At 40.8% G+C, this 22,746-nt stretch overlaps 1 protein-coding gene across 10 annotated transcripts in view; it reads left to right on the top strand.

Annotated features, from left to right (window-relative positions):
• The window catches only part of LOC120803743 (neural cell adhesion molecule L1-like protein), a 49,555-nt gene extending 34,456 nt beyond the window's left edge, over positions 1-15,099 (top strand). For 4 of the 10 annotated variants that reach the window (XM_040152579.1, XM_040152580.1, XM_040152578.1 and 1 more), the window contains exons 22-29: positions 65-187; positions 1,939-2,121; positions 7,149-7,211; positions 7,861-7,974; positions 8,286-8,447; positions 8,804-8,983; positions 10,187-10,259; positions 14,026-15,099. In XM_040152579.1, coding sequence (XP_040008513.1) covers positions 65-187; positions 1,939-2,121; positions 7,149-7,211; positions 7,861-7,974; positions 8,286-8,447; positions 8,804-8,983; positions 10,187-10,259; positions 14,026-14,239 — 1,112 coding nt within the window. In that variant the 3' untranslated portion in view covers positions 14,240-15,099. Of the gene's footprint in view, positions 1-64; positions 188-1,938; positions 2,122-6,727; positions 6,767-7,148; positions 7,212-7,860; positions 7,975-8,285; positions 8,448-8,803; positions 8,984-10,186; positions 10,260-10,453; positions 10,524-14,025 lie in introns of all 10 variants that reach the window. The other 6 variants (XM_040152585.1, XM_040152583.1, XM_040152581.1 and 3 more) reach the window with 6 other exon arrangements.
• The last annotated feature ends 7,647 nt before the right edge of the window (positions 15,100-22,746 follow it).

Genomic DNA, 22,746 nt, shown 5'->3' with positions numbered 1-22,746 from the left:
AAACAAGCCATTGGAGAAACATGTCTATACAGTAGATTCATTAACATTACTGTCATTTTCATAGTTCCTGAACAAGTGCCCGTACTGACCGCCTCCAATGCCCAGAAAGACTCCATTTTGCTGGTATGGGGTCCACCCCCGGAGGCGAACGGCATCCTCACTGGTTATCTCCTGCAGTACCACCTCAGTATGTACACACAGTGTTGTTTGACTAATTATCCACCAACTCACACAGTGAAGACCTTTGTCCTTGCAAGATTTTTCATGAATAGATTTCTCTGTGCTGTAGCTCAGTGTTTTTTATTTTCTGTTGGGTGAGGCATTGTGGGCGATGTGTAAGCAGGAGTGTTGATGCAGCATCAGTGGTGGGAGGTGAGAAAAAATCAGGTCAGAGGGGAGGAAGTGTTGGGGGAGTGTTCTCAGATCCTCCAGTTTACCTTTGCACATACAAAAGTTTTGATTCCCTTTCGAAAAACCTGACAACCTGCTGCACGCACTCTCATCTGCCCTTATTCCCTTTCCTCTCCCCTCTTGTGTTATAATACCAGACAGTAGGTGGCAGTGTTTAACACTGAACACTTCACAAGGGTATGCAGCATCCCAGTTGTACAGGTTACTTTAGATTGTGGTTCGACAGTTTCCTCAGTTTTTCTTATCTCCTGTCCTCCTGGGCAGCAGGTTCTCTTCAAAAGGTTCATTTAAACAGTGCTGTTTGCGCCTCTTCAACAAATTTCTTGAGGCATTTATCATTCAGGAGGATTTCCTCTTGGAAAGAAAAAACAGCTTCAGTACTGTTAGGGTGAATAAGTGAGTAAGGGTCTTTCATTAAGCTCTCTCTGTTTTCAAAGCCTACACTCTCATTGGCTGGCATTTCTGAAGTCTTTTGTGTAGAATGTGAAGGCAGAGACGGCCCTTTGCTGCCTCCACCAACACCCACGGAGTCTGGCCAGCTCTCCAATGCACTCGATCCCCATCTCCTTTCTGCTTTTTCCCATATCCAATTTCAGACCTTACACAGTTATTCCCATACAGTGCAGTCTTGTGGATGTTGGAGGTTGTTCAGTTGAAGTGGTTCACCATGTCACATGTAGGCATATTTCAATTTTGTTTTCTGTTAATTCTATGAATAAAATATTTTATGTCGTGCATTATGCACAGTCTGCACATACGGTTGAGTCATGAAACTGCTGTGTAAGTAGTCAGTGAATGATCTGACGGTCTTCAAAATGCATAAAATATCCAGTGTTTTTTTTTTTTTTTTCCGAAGCTGTACAACAGGCTTGGCACATATTCGGCTCTCACCTGCGTTTCAACATTGGCACAGTAATGACATCAACAAAGGGGGTTTAGGGGGAGAAGTATGTTGCTTTCCACAGTCTGCAGACATACTGTACTTTGATCTATAATGCATGTTTGGTTATACGTTATGCTGCTTATGATTGCTACTCTTCTGATTTCCTTTTACTTCATCTACCTTATGTTAATTTTTTTCTTTTGCCTCTTTGTCTTCCTTCTGCTTTTCCATCTGTTCTTAGAATTTTCTCCTCCTTTCACACTTTTGTCTTTCCAGCTTTTCCTTCATTAAGTCTCCTCCATTTCCTCCCCCTCTCTCCTCTTCTTCCTCTTTTCATCCATTGCCACTTGTTTACTGCCCCCCCCGAGCTCTCTATCTGCTCCCTACATCTTCTATCACCTTTCTTCATAATGTATTCCCCCTCAGCTCACCTGTCAGTACATGTATCTGCTACATTTACTTTCTGCTTGAGCTAGCATAACATCTCCTCATCTTCCCCCTCCTTCGACCATTGACTGTCATTATAGTTGTGTTCCATTAACATATAACTTGAGCCAAACAATGATGACTTTTTCAGCGTCTATCCATCGTAGGCTCACTCACACCACTTGAACTGACCTGACATCTTTCTCCTTTGTCTTTAGTTAATGAGACCACGCTTTTGGTGGTTGACTCCCAGGAGATGAACATCACTGGGGCTGACACGACTCAGTGGCAGCTTCAGGGCTTAGAGGAGGGAAGCCTCTACCGCCTCCACCTCAGTGCCTGCACTCGAGCAGGTTGTGGACCTTCCGTGGCCCAGGAGAGCAACACTGTCACTCCAAGACGTGAGTAGATGAAATCAGTGTACCTGTGGTGGTAGTGTGGTTTGCATTTGAAAGCCCCTCCAGTGTTAGAAACATAATGGTAGTTGCAATGTAATTATAATGATTTATTGTACTGTGCCCCAAATGAAATCACTTTTTATAGTTACAGGGAGTACCTGTCAGCCTTTGAAAACATTTTTAGTTGAGGGAATTGTAGGATCCAATCTTTTTGGAACTTGGACCACTCTGAATATAAGTCAGGATGTTTTATCATCAGTTCTCGGTTATAGATTTCTGCCCCTCTGGATTCTCACTTGTCAAAGTTGTTTTCTTGAAATGAAAATGAACTTTATTACAATTGTGCCCTTCACACAAAAAAAGCTCAAAATGCTTTGCAATGAGGAGAGGTAATGAGAATAGACACAAGAAAAAGGTTGAGAAAAAACAAGCACAAACTAACAATAATGAACACAGCGTACCCTATCAGTTATAAAATAGGATACTAATAAAGGAAAGAACAAACTGAAACAGGTAAATTAGGTTTCAAGCTGCTGCTTTAAAATGCTCAGTGACATTGCCTCCCTAATATCCTTGTGAATGAACCTTTTCCACGGTTTGCATTTAAAAAAAGGTGTGTCTCCAGTTTAAAAAATGATGGAGGTTATGAACGTATAACAAACCTGCAGCAGAGGATCCAAGTGAACCTGAAGACACATCCAGTAAAACGACAGGGAGTCTGCAGATCAGGTCGGTCGATAGCCATTTAGAGCTGCATAAAAAAGCAAAAGGACTTTTTGAAATGTTACAGCGAGCCAGTGTAACTCATCATGCTGTGCTTCCTCTTTTTAATTTTGTTTTGAAGTCTTGCACCAGATTTATGAGCAACAAGTTACAATGTGCTGGATGAGATTAAAGAATGGATTGGGCTTTGTGGCATCTTGCTAATTTAGGATCATTTGTACCCTGACATGTTGGCCTACGCTATACATAAACTTCATTAAATGAAAGAATGCTATTTTGGTCATCTGCTGATGTGCAATTTAAAGCTTAGTTGAGATTCAAAGACACAGACTTAAAGTATAACTTTTGATTTCATCTGGGGAACCAGAGATCCAAGATTCTTGGATGGTGCATCTCTTTTGCCTTGGGGCCTACTAGTTTTTTTTGGTTTTTTCTATGAGGTGTTGAAAGATATTATTAATCTAGTTTGTAATGCAAAAAGATGGATGAGCCTAAGGCATTAAGTTCATTTGGCTCTACAGAAATGTAATATTATGTGTCATCAACAAAGCGCTGATATTATACATACATTATAGATATTATACACTCTGCATACATCACCTTAAGGAAGCAGGATGTGAAGTGAGAAGAGCGAGCATGAGATCAAAGCATCTGCCCAGTGCTACAACGAAAGATAAAGTTCAGAGAGCAAAACCTCTGCTCTAGCATCTCGGATAATGTTCTGAACTGTGAGTTCGCTGATGCTTGTAGTTACAAATGGGAAGCAAAAGTTCATAATAACCATCAGAAACAGCCATTTGATATTAACCTCTATTAACTGAGTAAATTCTAATAGGTTAATCAGTCAGTAGCATCAGGGTCAGCATTATTGTTTATGAAAATGTTTAGGTCCAAATTTAAAACTTTTCTGTAAAAACTGATGATAGCATAATTAAGATCATTCACAAAGAAACCGTGATAATTGCTTTGCTTGTCTGTAAAGCCTAACTATGGATAACTGTGTGTCGTCATGTCAGCTCCAACGTAAGATATTCAAAACATGAAAATGTGTCTAGATCAACCACAGTAAAGGTAGTTTGATTTGAAATGTAGCAGTCAGTAGAAACCCATCTCTTCTCTCCAATCCTGGCTAACCAAGGGTAAAATGTTATAGTTTACTCAGTCAGCTACTGTATGTTGACAATTTTGAGCCACTTCATTCAAATCCCTCTTAGTTATGGCATTAATTGGTTAAAGCTAATATGTGTTAGAGGTTATGGGATAATAGCATCATTTAAATCATTCTGTTGGCATCCTTTTTATATCTATTTATTTGGTTTAGTACAAAAAATTAGACAGTCCTGGTCATGGTGCTGCCTACGTGCATATACATTCTACCACTAGGGGGTGCCAAAGCCCAAAATGTTTAAATTCTACAGACATAGTGGCTTTAATTTCTATTTCACATAAAGTAGAACCATGCAGATTCTGTCTCTTTTAGTTTTACTCTTTGTTAAAACTCTACATTGGTTGTTTGTTGAACCATATAATTCAATACAGCCATTCTGGTCTTCTAATTTGACATCATTACCTGCCACAGTACAGTTTTAGCTGTATTTGGCAGGTGTTAATTTCAGCCCTAATAGTACACGAGTGACGCTGGAAATGAGAGCTAGAATTTTGTGACAGTTCAAAGTTCCTGAAAAACTCTTTGCTCCCTTCATTACTGGGCAGGGGGGAAGAAATGCACAACAAAATGTTTCTCCACTCTCTGAATGTTTTAATAAAAGTTATTCATTCCTCTCTGGCTTTTATATTTCCTTTGAGAGGCTCTGCATCTTGTAGGTGGATGTCCAGCCTGAGAGCCATCAGATGCATTGTTTGTAAATATGGTTGAGTAGAGGCTCGGAGCGGAGATAAAATGGTTCTGCTTCAGAGCGCTGTCCTCAGGGCATGTTAGTCACAATGCAGCAGAGTAGATTTATGGATGCCAATAGCACGGAGCAGGGACATCATGAATTTAGTGACATTAATGGGGAGGGATGGACTGACAGTGGAAACAAAAAATGCATATGACTTAGTAAGCCCAGGCTCTGAACTGTTCCTTTTAGATTTCACCTCGGTGACTAAATGAGCTTTTAAGGCTTATCGCCATTTAGTTAGGGTAAACAGTAAGCTTAAAAATAGTCTGGAAAAATTACAGAATGACATACCAGACTGAAAGAACAGCAGTAGAGGTATTAGCAGATATGTGTGTGTATCTGCTAATACCTCTATTGCTGTTCTTTCATGTGTGTTTGTCCACGTGTGTTTGTTTGAAAGGCTTGTAATACAAAGAGAGTGGCTTAAGTAAGAGATAGACACAGAAGAATGGGGTGAAACATCTGAGAGAAAACAGCTAACAGCCATAGCTGAAGAGTGTGGCAGACAGAGAAAAATATCAGTTTTTCTTCATCAAGTCTCATGAGATAACAAAGCAGCACGGATAAATCAGGTTACAAACTAGACAAAAACAGGGAGGAGCATGTACTGTACCTCTAAAGCTATACAAAAATAACCAGCTCCTCCAGAGATTAAATTATTTGCTCCCTGGCACAGCATTTGAAAACCGAAGTTGTTGTTGGCAACAAATTTGCTAATGGCTTTAACTTAATGTTTGAAAAAGTTTTTGTTCACTTTATCTTCGCTCTAATCAGCTCAGGATTCAGCAATCAGAGTAGAACAGGCTGTTTCAGTGTACACCAGTGTTCCCTTCTTCAATATAAGTTCAGGTAGGGGCACAAAACATGACAACTAATACAGGCAATGTGCAAATGTGCAAATTAAAGGATGTGTGGTTCACAGCTAATTAAACGTTTCTACGAATGATTGCAAATTCAGTCCATGTAAAAATCAATGTAACACTAGAAAATTACCAACACAGATTATTGGACCAAAACCAACAAAATGAAAACTAAAAAAAATCAAACTATGTGACAAATTTCCCTTTAAACTAATCCAAAACCCATAACACTACAATCTATTCACTAATTAAATTCAGGTTAATATTTTCTGTGTCGTCATGTGTTGGAGTACAAATCCTCAAAACTGTAAAAATAATAAAAATACACAACATCCAAGTTCCTACTGGTAGTTTTTCATTGCATATTGTATTTTTCCCTTTTTTAAAGAAAAGCAAGTCCAAGTAGCACCGTGATGAGAAACTAGCCGTGTTTAGGTTCCAAACCACATCTGAATACTATGCGTATATGTATGGTACCTGTGCAAATCATACCAGACTACCTGGCAGTTAGCATGCAAGAAATGAAATTAAAAAATGATACAAGGTGTGGGCAGTTGAACTGTGATTTTGGATCTGACAATTATAAATATGGAAACTTGTTAAACAAAAAGCGAAATGGAAAAGATTCTCTGATTCATTGTTTCTTTTGGATCTATTCCAAAATTATTTCAGTTTTGAGTCGCTTCTCCATTTTTTGTGCATTGCATTGTGGGATATGATTGTTCATCAAATCACCATCATTGTCATAAAATACACTACATACTCAATTTCTTGTTAGAATCATTAAGTAGTATGTATTTGCGAGGGAAAAAGTGTAAATCTTTTTGCAGCACAGTGCCCTCCAGTGTTCTGTGCTCCACCAGTCAACAAACGGAAAGTGCCACTAACAAACAGATCATTTATGTAGGTATCCACATGCAAGTGTTTATGAGGATGCAGTACCCACGGATTTATATCTGGATATGCATGCACGTGAAATCACGCACCCCTATAAATCTGTGTGTGTGTGTGTGTGTGTGCGTATGTGCGCGCGTGTGTTTGTGTCTGTTCTATAAACCTTGAAGCTGGCTTTCCATATATTTATAATCTTCCGCTGTATTTCATTTTATTTTTATCCCTCTGAAGATTCGTCCCTGACTCCAGCTATGGCCCCTGCTCAGAGCAGTATGTACCACCACCTGCAGCTGCTTCAGCAAGCTAACATAGAAGTAGTGATGGTAGATACAGACAAGGTTGTAGGTGTGTTGGTGCAGCTAGTAGATGGCCAGAGCTTCAGCAAATGTTTGTCCTATATAGTTGTACAAATATAGTTTGGGTTATAATACATTTCTTTGTAAAACGACACAATCCCTGCTACAGTTACAGTGTGTTTACTATCAGTTGCACTGTACTTCAGCAGTTACTACCATTATTCCAGTTTTCCTGGTTGCTCTAACAATCCTGCTTTCATGTAGTCTATGGAGCTCGCTTGTTGCAGGATCTAGAGCACTGGGCCTGACAGTATTGTAACAGGAATCTAACATCTGAGGCTTCTCTTTGATTTCAGGCTACAACTGCTCTTGCTCCTTTCCCAGCTCTATCCCAGGCAATTCTACTCATCTTTCTTCAGGTCAGTGGTTCTCAAACTGTGGGGCAGGCCTCCCTGAGGATGCATAAAGCCACTGGTTGGGGGGGGTATTTCATTAAAAATCAGCTTGGATCCTTTTTTATTAGTCGCCTCCTCTATCCTTGTTAATGATTGATGGAAATTGAGGTGGGGGCGTGTGAACTTCTGCAAGGGAGTACACCAGAAAAAGTTTGAGAACCACTGCTTTAGGTATATAGCTCAAACTCACACATGTATAGCCAATAATATCCCTGTGATCTAATCTCATCTTGTACCTGAACTTTCCACTAACAATGGGATTTGAGACGTGCAGTCGTTTCAATCTGTTCCGATATCCGCTAATGGTGGGGGCGTCAGGAAATTCCAGCTTTGCTTAAGCGAGAGTGAAGACTAGATGTCACTCCCGCCCACGATCTCTATATCTACCCTTTATGAGCCAAAATCCGGCTCCACTCAATTAAGTCTGGGGCCCAGCGCTGCCTTTTGAACTGTCGTCTTGAAGTGTTTCTGCTGCACTGTTCTCAAGCTGCGGGGGGATCCTATTTGCCTCTACTAATCCTCTTTTCCTGCCTTCTTTCTCCTTTTCTCTTTGCCCGTCTCTGTTTTCCTTTCCTTCTGATTTTCCTTCTACCATTTCTTCTCTCTTTATCAGTTCCAGCCCTGTTGAACATAAGCTCCTATGTGAGTGACACCTTTGCCAAAATCAGCTGGACTGCCAGAGAAGAGCAGCAGGACTCACAGCTTTATGTGGCTTATATGAATAACCGTAAGCTACTCTTCCTGTCCCCGCCTTGCTTAACATTGTGGCATCAGGTTTAAATGCAACTGGGAAGGTTTTCAATAAACATCTAAAAATATGTTATACTGTAAGCCTAATGTCTGCATGGCAACTTCCATCATTTCCATGATGTCCTCAAAAATTATTAAGATGTATTTAAAGTTATATATTGTACTACAAATACATTAACTTAGGAAACATTTATTCCTTGGCAACAGCTAATCCTGTCTTCTTTTTTTGGTTGCATGAAGGCTAATACAGACTTGCTGCTTGTGCACTTCTTGTGCTTGGCTGTGTAGGTGATGGTAACTGGCGGATTTCAGAGGCTGTAAACACTTCTCAGAGTTTCCACATAATTGATGGGCTCAAACCCGGGACGCTGTACACTGTACGCCTCATGGCCAAGAGGCTGCTTGATAATGCTAGCATTTTCGAAGACGTTATCCAGACTCGAGTCAAAGGTGAGAGGAGAGAAAGAAGTAGCAGTCAATAGGGTTTAGTAACCAGACCTAACAGTACAAACGATGTCGGTGACAAAATAATATTGGCTTTGGTGAATGTGTGAGTTTGTTTATTTTCTTGCGTCTCTGCACATTTGTTTTGTTTCCCTTTTATCTGATATTCCTTCAGAAGAGACAAAGTGTGCTAGCTGAAGGGAATGTGAGTGAAATACAAACTTGAATCCATTGTGTTTTTCTCTTCTAGTCAAGGAAGAGGTTATATGAGGAGTGCTTGAGATGATTGTCATACTCAAATATACCAGTGTGGTGAGTCGCTCTTTGAGCTCTGTGTCTGTTCGCTTTTTTTTTTTTCTCAGGTGCAGAAGGTCAGCAGAGCGACTTTTCGACCCAGGGATGGTTCATTGGGACCATGTGTGCTGTGGCGCTCCTCACCCTTGTTGCGCTCATGGCCTGTTTTGTGCGGAGAAACAAAGGTGGCAAGTATGCAGGTACGCCACCGCCACGCCAGCGACAAGACATTTTCTCCATGGAAAAAGGTCAGTTAGTCTTTGACCAGGGTTGGGTCCCCTTCTCGTTTCACTTCATGAAGTGAACCAAAATTCAGCTCACGAAATGTACAGTACATTTTGAAGCTATCAGTCAGATTTGGCAATGTTTACTTGAATTATCTCTGACACCACCAGTTTCTCAGGATGAAACTTTGCTTTGACTCTTAAGCGTATTTTAGTTGACCTCCTGAAGGAATGAAAATGTGCAGTGGGCCTCAACCCTGACCCCGACCCCATTTGGAAATGCATTATGCATGCGTGTTGGACCCCTTTGCATGCCAACCCTGCCAAGCCCAAGATCATTAACCCCAAATGAACTGTCCATGAGATGCTTGCAGCTAATATAGTTTTACCGCATGTGAAATAATTTGTATGGCCCTGTTAGGTCTGATTGGTACCTGTGATAACATACCTCGCCAAGCAACATGAGTGAGAATCAGCTGGCTTTGTTCCACTCCTACCCACCTCTCACCTGTGCAGACCTTCCTGGCTCTTCCTCTGCGCCTTTGTGCTGCGCGGTACCAGAGCCCAATTTGGTTTCACAGTGGTACCTGCATTGTGTCTCTTCACTCGGTTTCTTTCCACTCAACCTTTCCCGTCCTCTCCTCACAACTCCACTTCTTTGCCTACTGTAGCTTTTGACATGAAGCACTGAATATTTCATCAGCTCCTTTGGATTCCCCCTTTGCCCATCCAGCTCGTTTTCATGAAATCCCTCTGTTGTCTCTCTCAAAGCAACTGGTATTTTTAAAGCATATTTACACAAAGAGCTGATGTGCAGTACTTTGTGCAGACACACAGAAAGAGGCTTTCAGAGCACAAACTTGATATAAAGTTTACACAGTCATATTTACTTTTTCTCAAAAGCTTTTCGGTTATGACTATTGAATTTTAACTCTTATATACACTGGTGAGTTGTAAAAGTTCAAATAATTTATAACTTTACACCTACTAAGCATACACCGATCAGCCACAACATTAAAATTGGTTAGTGGCATTAATGTTAATTGTGAAGAGTGTGCAAATGTTAAAGACCTTTCTAGTTATCTGAATTTGAAGCATTACAAATGATTTTGTGTCCCAACAGTACAAGGAGAATGTATTATGTCTACGGATGAAAGTGCTGCTCTTTAGCAATGGTGATGAAATGTCTGTCTTCTGTGCGCCCCACCCCCCACCACCCACCCACAGTGAAAGAGAAGGAGGACCTCCACCCTGATGTGGAGTCACAAGGCGTGAATGATGACACCTTCTGTGAATACAGGTGAGCTGTACTCCCACTCCGCAGAGGAAATCTGCAGTGCAAAAGTGTGCCGAGGGGATGACATTTTTTTTATCTCCTTGAAATGCATTATGTTGTAGCAATATTAATCTAACAACCATATGATACATATTTTCTGGCTGAGAAACTCATTTGTCATGTGTCACAGTAATGTTTTTCTCTCCCATCCCGAAAAGCAAACCTTGCACTCATGAGCTTTACCGGGATCGGCCTAGAAGCCAATGTTCTCATCCTTTAATGAGCTAGGTAATCACACGGAGAAGTTAAGAGTAGTGGGTGACACCACTAGCTGAAGTTTGTTCCCCTGTAGCTGCAATTGCAGTCTGTGCAGTTACTTTGTTGTTAGATTCTGATTGTGTGCATGTGTGCGCTCAGCAGAGTGTGTTTCACCTCGTTTTTCGTAGGATTTAGTTCGTTATTTTGTGTGTTAGTATGTGTGTGTTTGTGCATACTGGTAGGCTGCTTGTTTCTTGTTATGTGTATTTTTTTTATGGAGTGCACGTAGAGTGTTTCTCTAGTTTAACTAAAATGTCTGCCTGAAAATCAGTGTATGCTTGCTGTCTCTCTGTGTAATATAATTATAGCTGACTTAAACATACTTACACATATACCTAATATACAGTCAGAATCTGAATTTCTAAATCCAAACTCCAACAGGAAGAAAAAAGTGTAATACAGTGACAGGCCTCATATATAATAAATATAATATGAGCCCCATTTTTTAAACAAATATTTTCTTATATTTAGGCCAATTCAGTTATACATATTGTGCAGAACAGCGTAATTGCCAACCATTCAGATTCATATTCAAATTTGAGCAAAACATGAACTTTGGTCTACAAGTTGCCTGGAATCTTGCACCACAACAGGAAGCTTGTTCTTGAATTCTGCGGTCACGTAGTCTTCACTTAAAGTGAACGGAAGGCAGACAACAGCTGTAATGCTATTAACTATTTAAGCTCTTAGATCTGCTTGTCTTTGAGGAGACTGCAGGTAGTTAAAACATTAAATGTTGCTGTCTGTTACTGTAGTGCCTCTGCTTGCCTGAGAACTTAACAGATCTAGATTTACTGTTAAACACTAATTCACATTGTGAATTAAGTTGTATTCTGTGGACTATCTTCAATAGAGGCCACACTTTTAATTACAATAGAGGAAGCTCCCACTGGAGACATACAGATTGATTTTTGTTGTACAGTAATTTCTGGAAATAGGCATAGACTAAGCATGGCAAATGGGTGGAAAAGCTGAGGCTTTAAGGCCGAAGAAGACAGCTGTTGTATTTTATAATAGCTGTTGAATTCCCATTGTTTGCTTTTGTTTAGCTGCTGCAGTGACAGTTTAGGGAAATCAACTGAATCCTATTTCGCTTTACAGCACTGCAGCAACTGTGTGACAGTGGCGCATTTGTTTGTGCACACGCAACAGAAATCACCTAAAATAGCCTCTTCTGTCTGCTTTGATTCTGCTCGTCATCGTATTATTCAGAACATGATTAGTCACAATTGTGTGGTTGCTGCCAGTTGTGCTCCTTTGATTCTTGCCAAGACTATAATTCTATTAAAAAAGAAAAAAGCATTGTCTAGCGTCTACAAATCCATTAATATAGATTATACAGCTTAAAGACTTAATAAGTAAGTTTTTACTATCCGAAAGCTCAGAATGACTTAAATTGTGTGGATGGATAGGGTTATCAGTTGTTGCTGCACACACGTGATGGTGGCTTGCACACCTTCTGTATTGATATATTTGTTGTGATACCAAGTTCATTTTGGAGCTCATCAGGCAGGGGAAGCCACATTATTTAGGTGTTTAGGTGTGAGTTGGTGCAGATGTGTGGCTGCAGCTATCTGTTTCGAATGCCTCTCATGGCTGGGCTTGTGACGCTGTCCTGACTGCTGTCGCCCCGGAGTGCCCTTAGCCTTACTATGATGTTGTTTTTCCGGGCTTTAGAGTTGGATTCAGGGCTCTCTTGTGCCCTTTGAAACTCTGAAGGCAGTGGACCACCCACTGGTGTGCCACATGTCTGGGGAGCTGACAAGTGGCAATTATGGTTGAGAGTATTTAGACAGCGCTCTGCTGCCTTTCCCCTCGGTCCACTGCAGGTACAGCAGGTGTCATAACTGGATTACCCTTTTAGCCGACTGTGTTATGCAATTTTTTCCTGAGCATGCTTACCTGTAGTTGTTTTTTTTTTTTCTCTTTTGACCCCCGCTCATCTCAGCCCTCATCTTCTCACATTTTTATGTGCAATTCAGGAGGTGGCAGCAGATGCGGTGAAGTTTTCCTCCAGACACCATTAAACTGAAATAAATACAACTTCAGGTGCAAAGGGGGGGAAAAAAAATCCATCTTGCACCTGAAGTCTCTGTGCTGCCCCAAGACCAAGTCAGCATGGGTCAATGGCAAGACAAATTTAATTATCTTCTGTCCGGTTGGTGTGCCTCCATCTCACTCTTGTTTGTGTGGCTGAAGGAAAGCCTTTTCACGGAAACAGCTGACACCGAGCTGGATCCTGACCAGGGTCTTGAATGAGCTGCGGCTCAGAAGCACTCAGCCCCATTTTATCACTGTATTCAAAGTCACTGTGGGAGGGCTGCAGCGGCTGTGGCATTCCACTGCTCTAAAGATAACAGCTACTTATCTTCAGCACTCTAGAGTCGTCAGAGAAAGAAGGTTTGATAAGAGTTGAAATGCGGACCTTATGTGGCTTGCATGCTAAAAGGCCTCATTAAATAGTATAGATAAGATTGGTCATTATAAATCCCTGTGAGGGAGATCCGATTTGTAATCTTTTCTTGAACCACATTTCTGCACCAAAATGCTGCTCAAAATGTCAAGCTTGTGTTTGACACAGGTGTCAACTACAGCAGGCCTCAAATGGCACTATCATACACCAGCCACTTGAGCGTTGCTTCTGAATGCAGACACTCTGTGTTATGAATACTAAACTAGAGAGAGGTGTTACCAAACATAGATAGTTCAGGGAATTAAAAAAAAAGAGGACAGGGAGGAAAAATATCCTCAGTGTTTTGAGGTGACCCTGCGTCTTGTAGTGAGACACCTGCAAGCTGGCCAGTTGCCCAGCCTTAAATTGGCATCTAATCTCCTTGGCCGGCATGTGGGCCCTTTGGGAATTAAGGGAATGACAGGCTGTTTGTCTGGGATTGCGCATGCCCCCCCTATCCCCTTCTCCCTTTCTCAATCTCAGCCCCCCCAATTCAAACACACACACACACACACACACACACATCTCCCAGCCGCCCTCTTTCTCACTGCGCTCCAGCAATTTCCATCGTCGGCTCTAAAGAGATTTGAAATTGCCTTTGGTCCTGAAGCCTTGACAATTAACAATTAGTGAAGTGATTGTAGCAAGCCCTGCCTGCCTCCCTTGTGCTCCCTTTCCTGCTGTGCAGCAGCTGCATCCACTCCTGCCTACTGCCCGTAGTGATGTATTGAAACCATAAGAACTTGCTTTGTGTGTGGAAGCCCGTGTGTCTGTCAGTGCAGCCAAGCATTTAATAGTCTGTTTGCACTATACATGCTCCGTGCGCTGGGGTTTCTGTGTATATGTGTGTAGCTTTTGCTTATATGTGAAAGTATGTGTGCATGTTTGTGTATCAAAGACAGCTGCTTAGGGCCATGTGTGTGTTGCTTCCAAACATCTGCCTGATGTGCTATACAATATGTTTGTCTATGCACTGCAACACTGACCCCGGTCATCCTTCTCTGTTGTTGTTGATGGCAGTGACAGCGATGAAAAGCCACTGAAGGGCAGTAGCTTGTGTTCCCTGAATGGCAATAATGCGGTAGGGGACAGCGTCAGCAGAGACAGCCTGGTCGACTACGCCGACGGTGGAGGAGAATTCAATGAGGATGGTTCATTTATCGGAGAATATTCTGGACGCAAGCACGGAGGTTCTGTTAGCGAGCCAAGTGGACCCAGCCCAGTCACCGCATAAAGCCAGGCTCCATTTGACACTGTCTGCTTCAGATCCTTTCAAGATACTTTTTCAATTCAGCTTTCCTGGCATTAAATATAGTTTGATTAGCCAAATATGGAGGAATAAAAATGACCCAAATGTGCAGAAGTTTTAACAGCAGGCAGAAGTTTTTCCTGAAGACTGGAGAGGAGAGAATACACCCGCCATACAAATCAGCGTGAAAACCATGTGAGTCTTTGTACATACTGTAAGAGAATCAACTGATTCATACGAGTGTTTTTATTAATGATAATAAAGCGTTTTTGTACCCATCAGCCATACTCTTCAGTGGTGTACATTGATTTTGTACGGTAACAAAAAGCAGCGGATCAAAAATTATTTAGCACAAAGTAAAGAACACTGAAAACCATACTGTATACATATATATATATATATATATATATATATATATACACACACACACACCGTATACATGCTATGTATGTTTGTATCTAAATCATTTGTTCATTCATTCATCACATAGTGTAGGATGTCTGACTTTCTCTTGCTCTCATGATTACAAATTGTCATAAAGGCTTTACTGTATATTACATGTATACATTTTTGATTTTTGTCAATATGCAAATGGGTGAAAGTTGATCATTTGTATTTTTTCATCATGAAAATGCTGATATCCTTTTATGTCATTACATCAAAAGTGTTTGCTGACATAAACGTAAGAACAAACACAAAGTCGATTACAAGTTCAAGTATCTGATTTTCCTAACCATGCGCCTGGTCGATTGCGGGAATTCCCGGAGGGACACATATTAGTTATCAAAAAGAAGGTTAGACCGATAAGTGTGTTTCTGTGTTTGATTGGTGTAATCATGAAGACATTTATTTCAGTAACTTCTTAAAACTCTAATTGGTGAATAAAGCTTTCACCTTAGGGACTCTCCAGTACTGAAGTGGAACTTTTTAAACCAAAGCAGGTTTTGGATTTTTAATCATGTGCCTTTACTCCGCCAGGTATCACAGAGCGAATCATTCTACAGCCCTTAAAAATGATCAGGCAGCCGGGCTATTTGTTGTTTTGAAATTTTAAATATCAGATTCTTTCCTCCCAGTTTTTTCTTTTAAACTGGGTGAAATTATTCATCAGTTTGTGTTTGCTGCTTCTCTGCTGCAATTTAAAAAGCAGCCACTTATATGATAATATCATTTTCAAGTTGAGATGTCCTTCCACTGAACATGGAATGGGAAAAAAAACGCAGATTATACAGCATGTTTCGTTCACAAGCTAAGCACAAACTGATGCTGAAACGATAAAAACATAGCTTAATTAAGCTTGGTTTTCTCAGAGGTCAAACACATTGCAAATCCCAGAAATATTTTACCCGTTATCTCCGCAATAAATGCGGTGAATCCTCATATGCATAATGTATGTTACTAAAATATTTATCAAGGATATAACTCAAATAAAGTTGAGATTTGACCTATTCAACAATCTTACTTAAACAGATGTAATAAAACAGGATATAGCAGTGGTGCTGGCCTCAAAAGTACTAAATGTTTAATTGGTTAGAGACTTATTTTTCATGTTTACGATTCTACACTGAGCTCTTTTAAGATACGAGGACCACTTAAGCATTCAGAAACAACGTACTGTATTTCATATTGAAGATAGAAAACTTGGTCTATAGAAATGCAAACCAGAGAAACTTTAATGACCAAACTGCATGTTTTATGAGTTTATTTGAAGATGTTAAAGACAAAAATAAATCTTCCCTCACAGTAAACAACATGAGAAAACAATAGTCAACAATAATATATATATAATATAATTGATTTCTTACATATCTCTGAAATACTTTGGAGTCCCTTAGCTTCTATTTTGAATACGCAGCCTCCCTGCAGTTAGGCTGTCCGTAGCCTGGTGATTATAAATAGGCATTGGAGCTGTAATCAAACCAGACTTGGGATAGTGGAGTTGAAAAGCACTCCATGCCTCATGCCAAAATAAAGGTCATTTAAAGAGATAATCCCTGTATTGCCAGGGATTATGCCCTCATCCGTTTTAAAATTGCTTTCTCTGTGGAATGTTAAAACCTCTAAACAACAACAGAAGATTACTTCGGTAAAAGCCTCCCAAAGTGTCACAAGCTGCTTTTTTGCTCCACTAAATCTATTCTGAGGACATGTAGGTAACCCTTTCAAAAGGCATAATAGCCCTATTTTGAAGGAACGCAGGTCCGGATCCCTCAAACATCACTTCAATCCATGTTGAATGGAACAGCCTTGTTTGTTGCACGATGTTTTGCTCATGTTATCACTGGCGGACGCTGCACACTCACACACAAAACCCAGGTCCGAGCTCAAAGCACATCACTCCCTTTCAGTCGATTTGATCGGAGCTGATATTTAGGCTAAACGCCCTGGAAATTGCCTGGTGGGAGGAAATCGATAGCAGGCTCACACATGCTGTGGGTCCGGCCCAGTAACCGTGGGCTGTAACCACTCAGCTTTGTATCAACTGTAAGCCAACCGAAGATGCTGCAAGGACGGGAGACTGCGTGCAGGGAAGATTGGCACTTTTCTCAGGTTGCGAGATATTGAGTTTATACTGCAACTACCCAGTAAAGAAGGAGGTAGCATGATGGCTATGAAGATCTCATCAATAATGAACACCTTCAGGTTCACTGAGAGGGGAACTGTGACAAGTGTTTCCGGAGATGCTCTTAAGGAAGACTGTTGGCTTTTGAGGGACTGCAGTTATAGCATTTGCAGAAGCATTGGTATCAGGAGTTAAACCAACGCCATAGCTCCAATTTCTTTTTTAAAAGGGACAAATATCTAGCTGGGCCTATTGAGAGCAGTACATACAAATACTCTTATACAAATATGAGCGCCAAAGAAAGGGGTTATGGATGGGTGGAGAAAAAACGGGGTTAAGTAATGAAGGTTATTTGACTGCACACTCTTCATTGAAACCTCCTTTAGCAACATTGCCGATGAAGAAAAAAAGAAGCTCGGGAAGAGAGCTCAAGACTCTTACACGCAAATGTCAGGGTTTTATTTTCCATATTCTGCCCGAGGCCTTCACTCTTTGTCTGCATTTTTTTGAAGTGGTTGTGGAAACAATGGCCCAGGCTTACCTATTTATTGAAATCAAAAGCAGACTAACAAGAAAACAGCCATCAAGCAAGACATCAGCGTCTAGACACACACACTAGAGGCTGTTATTGAAACAGTCTAAAATGCATTCTGTCTGTCTCGTTCACAGTCTTTCATTAAAACTTGCTAACCTGCCGGCTTTTATCGATTGCCACTTTTGGAAAAAAATAAAATAAATCTTAATGCATCAATATCTCAAATAAAAGTTGTGCCACTCACAGTAGCACCCGGAAGAACTCCCACCTAATTTAGGTCTCTGGCGTCCTCCTCCCCTGGCCCTTTCATTGTTTTGTCATCTCAACATGGCGCTATACAGTACTCACTTTCTGCGAAAATTGAATTTGTCTCACTAGAATGCAAATGGAAAGGGATGATTCTGCATACAAAGAATCCTTTTAGAGGACTATTATTTCCCTGGTAAACTGCTTGAGATGCAAGTCCAGACACCCTCAAATGCCAGCCAGCAATTGAGTGGATATATGTGCGTGTGTGTGTGTGTGTGCTTTGTTGTGTGTCAGAGGGTATAAGTAGAGCAGAAGGAGACAGGGAGACTCAGCCATGGCAAAAACTAATGAGACATGCATTGGTAATAAGATTACAAAGTCAGCCTGGCTATGTCAGAGAACGAGGGCAGGGTGTGTGTGTGTGTGTGGGGGGGGGGGGGCACTTTGGTAGAGACATCTGCGCAGGACAAAGTGGACACCGGGATGTTCAGCTGTACCGTGCTTACATTACATTACTCTAAGTGGAAGTGTGTAGCCGTGAGTGCAGATGGTGAAAACGAGGCTCAGACTGGCTGTCAGTCAGACCATGACAACACTGACACCAACAAAGAGAAGCTTGATGAATGATGATTTGAAGCAACTCCGGCATGCATATCATTAAAGACTGCAGTCCGGGCCCTTTTAGGTCAACACGTCCTGAGTTTGATCCTGCAAAGGGTTTCATCTAGACTCCTGCCGGAGGAATAGATAATAGACTTATTCACTACCCAGTGCTGCGTGGGTAGTGAATAATTCTCACCTTACTTTCTTTGCCCGGGGCTGTCAAAGCAACAACTTGGTACAAAGCAAAGTCCATACACAATATGTAGGTCTGCTCAAAATCCCTGCAAGAGACCCAATGCGAATAATGGCATCCGTAACTTGCACGGCTAAATCAAAAATCACTTTCCTATTTTTTCACGTTTGAACATTCCACCTGCTCACCTACAGTGAGGTTTTTAATGTTATTTTTAGTGCATCAACATGCTTGTTAATAACCATTCAATTGGTCTATTTTAACAAATGTCAGAACACAAACTGCAGCAGTATGTTCCTTTTTTGTTTCTTTTTCTTTGTAGGGAGTAATCAGACTGTGGTATTGAACAAACAACCCCCAAAGAGACAAATTGATTCTGAAACCACAGACATTTTCAAGTTTTAGTTATTGTACAAAAGGGTAGCGGCAGCAAGAGAAAAGTTGAGTGGACACAGATTGAGTGTATCTCCTGTACTTTACTAAACTAATTAAACAAGTTATTTCAGTTTGCTGACATTTGTTAATAAGCAATTGAGAAGGACCCTGGATACCAAACAAAAAGGAGAGATTCTTCAACATCAATTTTTATTTTTTCAAAGTAATTTTGCTCTATGATTTTGTTTCTGCGATGTGTTTCTCGTGAACACCACTCGTGAATTATTCATGCCGCCTTCATTAAAATACCTCCATTTGCATAACACACAGTATAAGATGCATTAGGACTTTTGATCCTGGTGTACATGTCAAATAATTTAACACAGACTTGGACCGCCAAAAAGCCCAGCAACATGGAAGAGTTTAAATGTCTCAAAATAAACTGAAAAAAAAAAAAAAGAAAGAAAAAACTTACAGGGCTTAAAGTTTGAAATGAAAAATTACCATGCACAGATGTAAGTGGGTCAGAGTGGAACTCTTCGGTGCAATAACCCACTTGAAGAAGTAAATAAAGTATTATAAATGAGATCTGATTCTGGAAGACATAAGTGCTTTTCTGGAGAAGCTACAGCAATGTGATTTATTATAATAATTATTTTGATGGAGGCAATGACATTTTTTGGCAAATGTGGTTTTCCAGATGCATCTATAATGATAGAGCAAATTTTGTTACATTTTCATTTCAGTCACACCAGTTTGCAATCCTACACCGATCTAATCCCACAGACACTCATCTGCACACCCATCATATCTTAAAAGCTTCCTCCCTGTTTGCAGCAATCAGGCTAATGAACACAGATTGAAATGTAAAAGCCGCATTGGCAAGACAGGTGTAACCACCGGCCTTTGTGTTCCAAAAACATTTACAGCTGAACTTCATTAATATAAGTAGCTCCAGTTGGGGAAATGTCAAATGTGAATTCAGTTGCCACCTGCCACACACACACACACACACAGACACACACAGACACACACACACACTCAAACACACACGTACACGTGTTTACTTTTGCCTCTTGGAGTCAGTGTGCAGGCTTGACTTTTTTCATTGACGCTGCTTTGTTAATAGACTTGCACCTCTATTTGACGTGCCTATAATTACACCTCTTCATATTTTTCAGTGAGACCAATTTTTGACACTAATCTATGATCTATGTTCCCTGATAGTTGTGTAAGGTGTAAAATACCGCAACGGCACAGTGAGAATGCCGGTAGCTTTCTGCCGTCGCTCCACTCGCTCCCCACAGTGTTACTCACTCGATAACATTGTCGAGGCAGTGTGCTCCGATCCTCCTGATCTTGTTAACATCTTCTCGGTTAACAAACAGACACAGACAGAAACTAAAGCATAATATGAACGAGAGTTATCATTTATTGTCCATTATTATATAGTTCTCACCAAAAGAGATGGGTTACCAGCTTACCACTCTCCTGTCTTCTTCCTCACCTTTCTTCTGATTTCTGTCCTCAAACCAGTTCATACTATGCAGGACTCGCCCTCTTGAGGACTGGCAGCCGAGCATAATGACAAATGATAACCTAAGACCAGGACAATACATTCTACATCAGTGTTACATTGTGTACGTTAAACAGCCAGAGCTGATTATTTTATTCAAGTCTATTGCTGCTTTAAAGTTCTTCAAACTCTGTGTGAAAAACTGGAGCAATCAATAGTTGTACAGTGTGTTGCCGACAAGCGGTAGTTCACTGCTTATTTGCTCACTGTCCTTGCGCTGCACCCCTCCATAGCAATTGTTCTCCCAGTTTCCGCAAGAATCAGGACAGAGGCATGAAAATCTTACTGAAATATCTGAGGGCTTTGAAAATTCGCACAAATTGTGACATGACTGAGGTTGCATTTGCCACATTTTAGGACCACATTGTAGGTCCAGACATAAAAATTGTTGTCACACTATGAGATCTGAATTAAGAGAAAAACAACATCTGATTTGGGCTAATTTAATCTGCATTGTGACTTTGTCCTAACAAAGTCCTGTTGTCAGACTTGTTTACCTGTGACCCCTCCCAGAGTTGTCCATCCTTGGCTTTTGCAATGCAGAAATGGGTAACATCCAATGTTCTTGTTGAAGTTTTGATTTTATTCCCCACTTCTGCTTCCCCTCCTATTTCTCAATTTGTTACGAAAGGCTGAGAGTGGATGAAAATGGCAAGTAAAACTGGTGCAAAAGGCATCATTTGGCCAGAGATAATCACACATCACAATCAACTCTTAAATCCTTGTGGAACACTAACATGAAAGCCTGCATATTTGGTTCTTTTAATTCCACTCAACACAGACTGATTACTGTAATGGCTTTGTCCTGTGATACGCCATGAAAATACTTGATCCTTTTGCATGCTGTGTACCATTACTGCTGAGCATTCAAACACACAAACACATAATCACATGTGCACACTGGAGCAATGAGCACAGATGGGTATTATGTGTTTAGTGGAGTTTTCAATCTCTCACTGTTTTTCTTTATTACAGTCTTTATTATAATCATGTGATGCCCCCTCGAGACACAGTTCAAATGCTTACATCTGTTAAAAGCGCAGGCTGAAAGTGGCAGCAGCAAACAGTGTTTTGTTGTGGTACAACAACGTGGATTTTATTTCTTAGACTAGCTTGTTTCTTTCATTGATTCCTCTGTAAAAAGCTGCGCTGCTGCTACTAGTGGATAATAATTTTGTTTGGTGACGAACTAGACTAGACTAAATGGCAGCAACTCATAGTAATGTTAAGAGGAACAGCCAAACTGACGAATAATATGCCCTAAAGTAAGCATGTACAGAGAGAATTAAACAGGTCCCAGAATAGATCCTTGAGGAACTGCACATGTTAGAGGAGCCGAATCTGACAATTGGTCGGCAAAGGATACAAAAAAAGTTCCGATTTGTTAAATAGGAGGAATACGATTTAAGTGCTGTGCCAGATGGCCCAACCCAGTTCTTCAGACGCAGTAAGGAAAAACTCCGAGTCTGTGTTTTGGAGGGCAGCTACAAATTATGCATTTAATTTGGAGAACTTGTTGCGTCCACCACGACACATTCAGGCCCCCATTCACTGATGCTCCCCAACACCTAAACCTCACTTCCTGCCAACTTAGACCAGAAAGGGTGTGAAGAAGTATTATTGGACTTGTTGGAGTCATTCCTCGGGCTTTTAATAGTGCTGGAACTATTATCCTGTTGTTGGATTATTATGGTATTGTACTTTGTATTTCTCCTGACCGTTACAGCTATCTCTCAAAAATTACAGTGGGGTTCAAAAGTTTGAAACCACTGTCTAAGTCAATTAAATGGGAAAGTGGTCTCAGAGTTTTGGACCCAACTGTATATCTATATAAATAAAGACTCAGTGTCTTTTCCCACTTATTGTTTCCGCAGCAGTCTGTCTTTGAACTTCTTTTCCCAAGGTTTCTTCTTTTGTTTCCCCCCATGTACCAAGTTTTTTTTCCAGCCTTTGTGGAGTTCTTCTTGTTTGGGTCAGGACCTATTCCTATGTGAACCTGTGAAGCCCACTGACACATCTTTTGGGCAACATAAATAAACTTGACTTGACTTTAACGTGCACTGCACACACATGCAAACACACACAGACACACCACACACACACATATAGATTCAATGACATATTCATGGCTCAGCCTCCATTGTTCACATTGCGTGTACTGGGTGGAACTGGCTTCCATGTCAAACTGTACCTGTAATGTTGGATTTGACATCGCTACTGTCCATGATAAGAAGTTAGGGACACAGAGTTTGACTTGTGTGGGCTCATAATACCTAAGTTCTGATAACTTTTCACACTCCAGTGGTTGCAAGCTACCCTAAGGAGCTGTGTCCTCTGCATCTTTCAGTCGAAATCACCTCATTCCATTTGCCTCTATTATACTCCATCACGCCTTATA

The sequence above is a fragment of the Xiphias gladius genome, chromosome 18, assembly GCF_016859285.1.
Source record: "Xiphias gladius isolate SHS-SW01 ecotype Sanya breed wild chromosome 18, ASM1685928v1, whole genome shotgun sequence".
Lineage (NCBI taxonomy): Eukaryota > Metazoa > Chordata > Actinopteri > Istiophoriformes > Xiphiidae > Xiphias > Xiphias gladius.
Note: the sequence above shows the minus strand (reverse complement) of the source record. Positions and strands in the feature narration are given on the sequence as shown.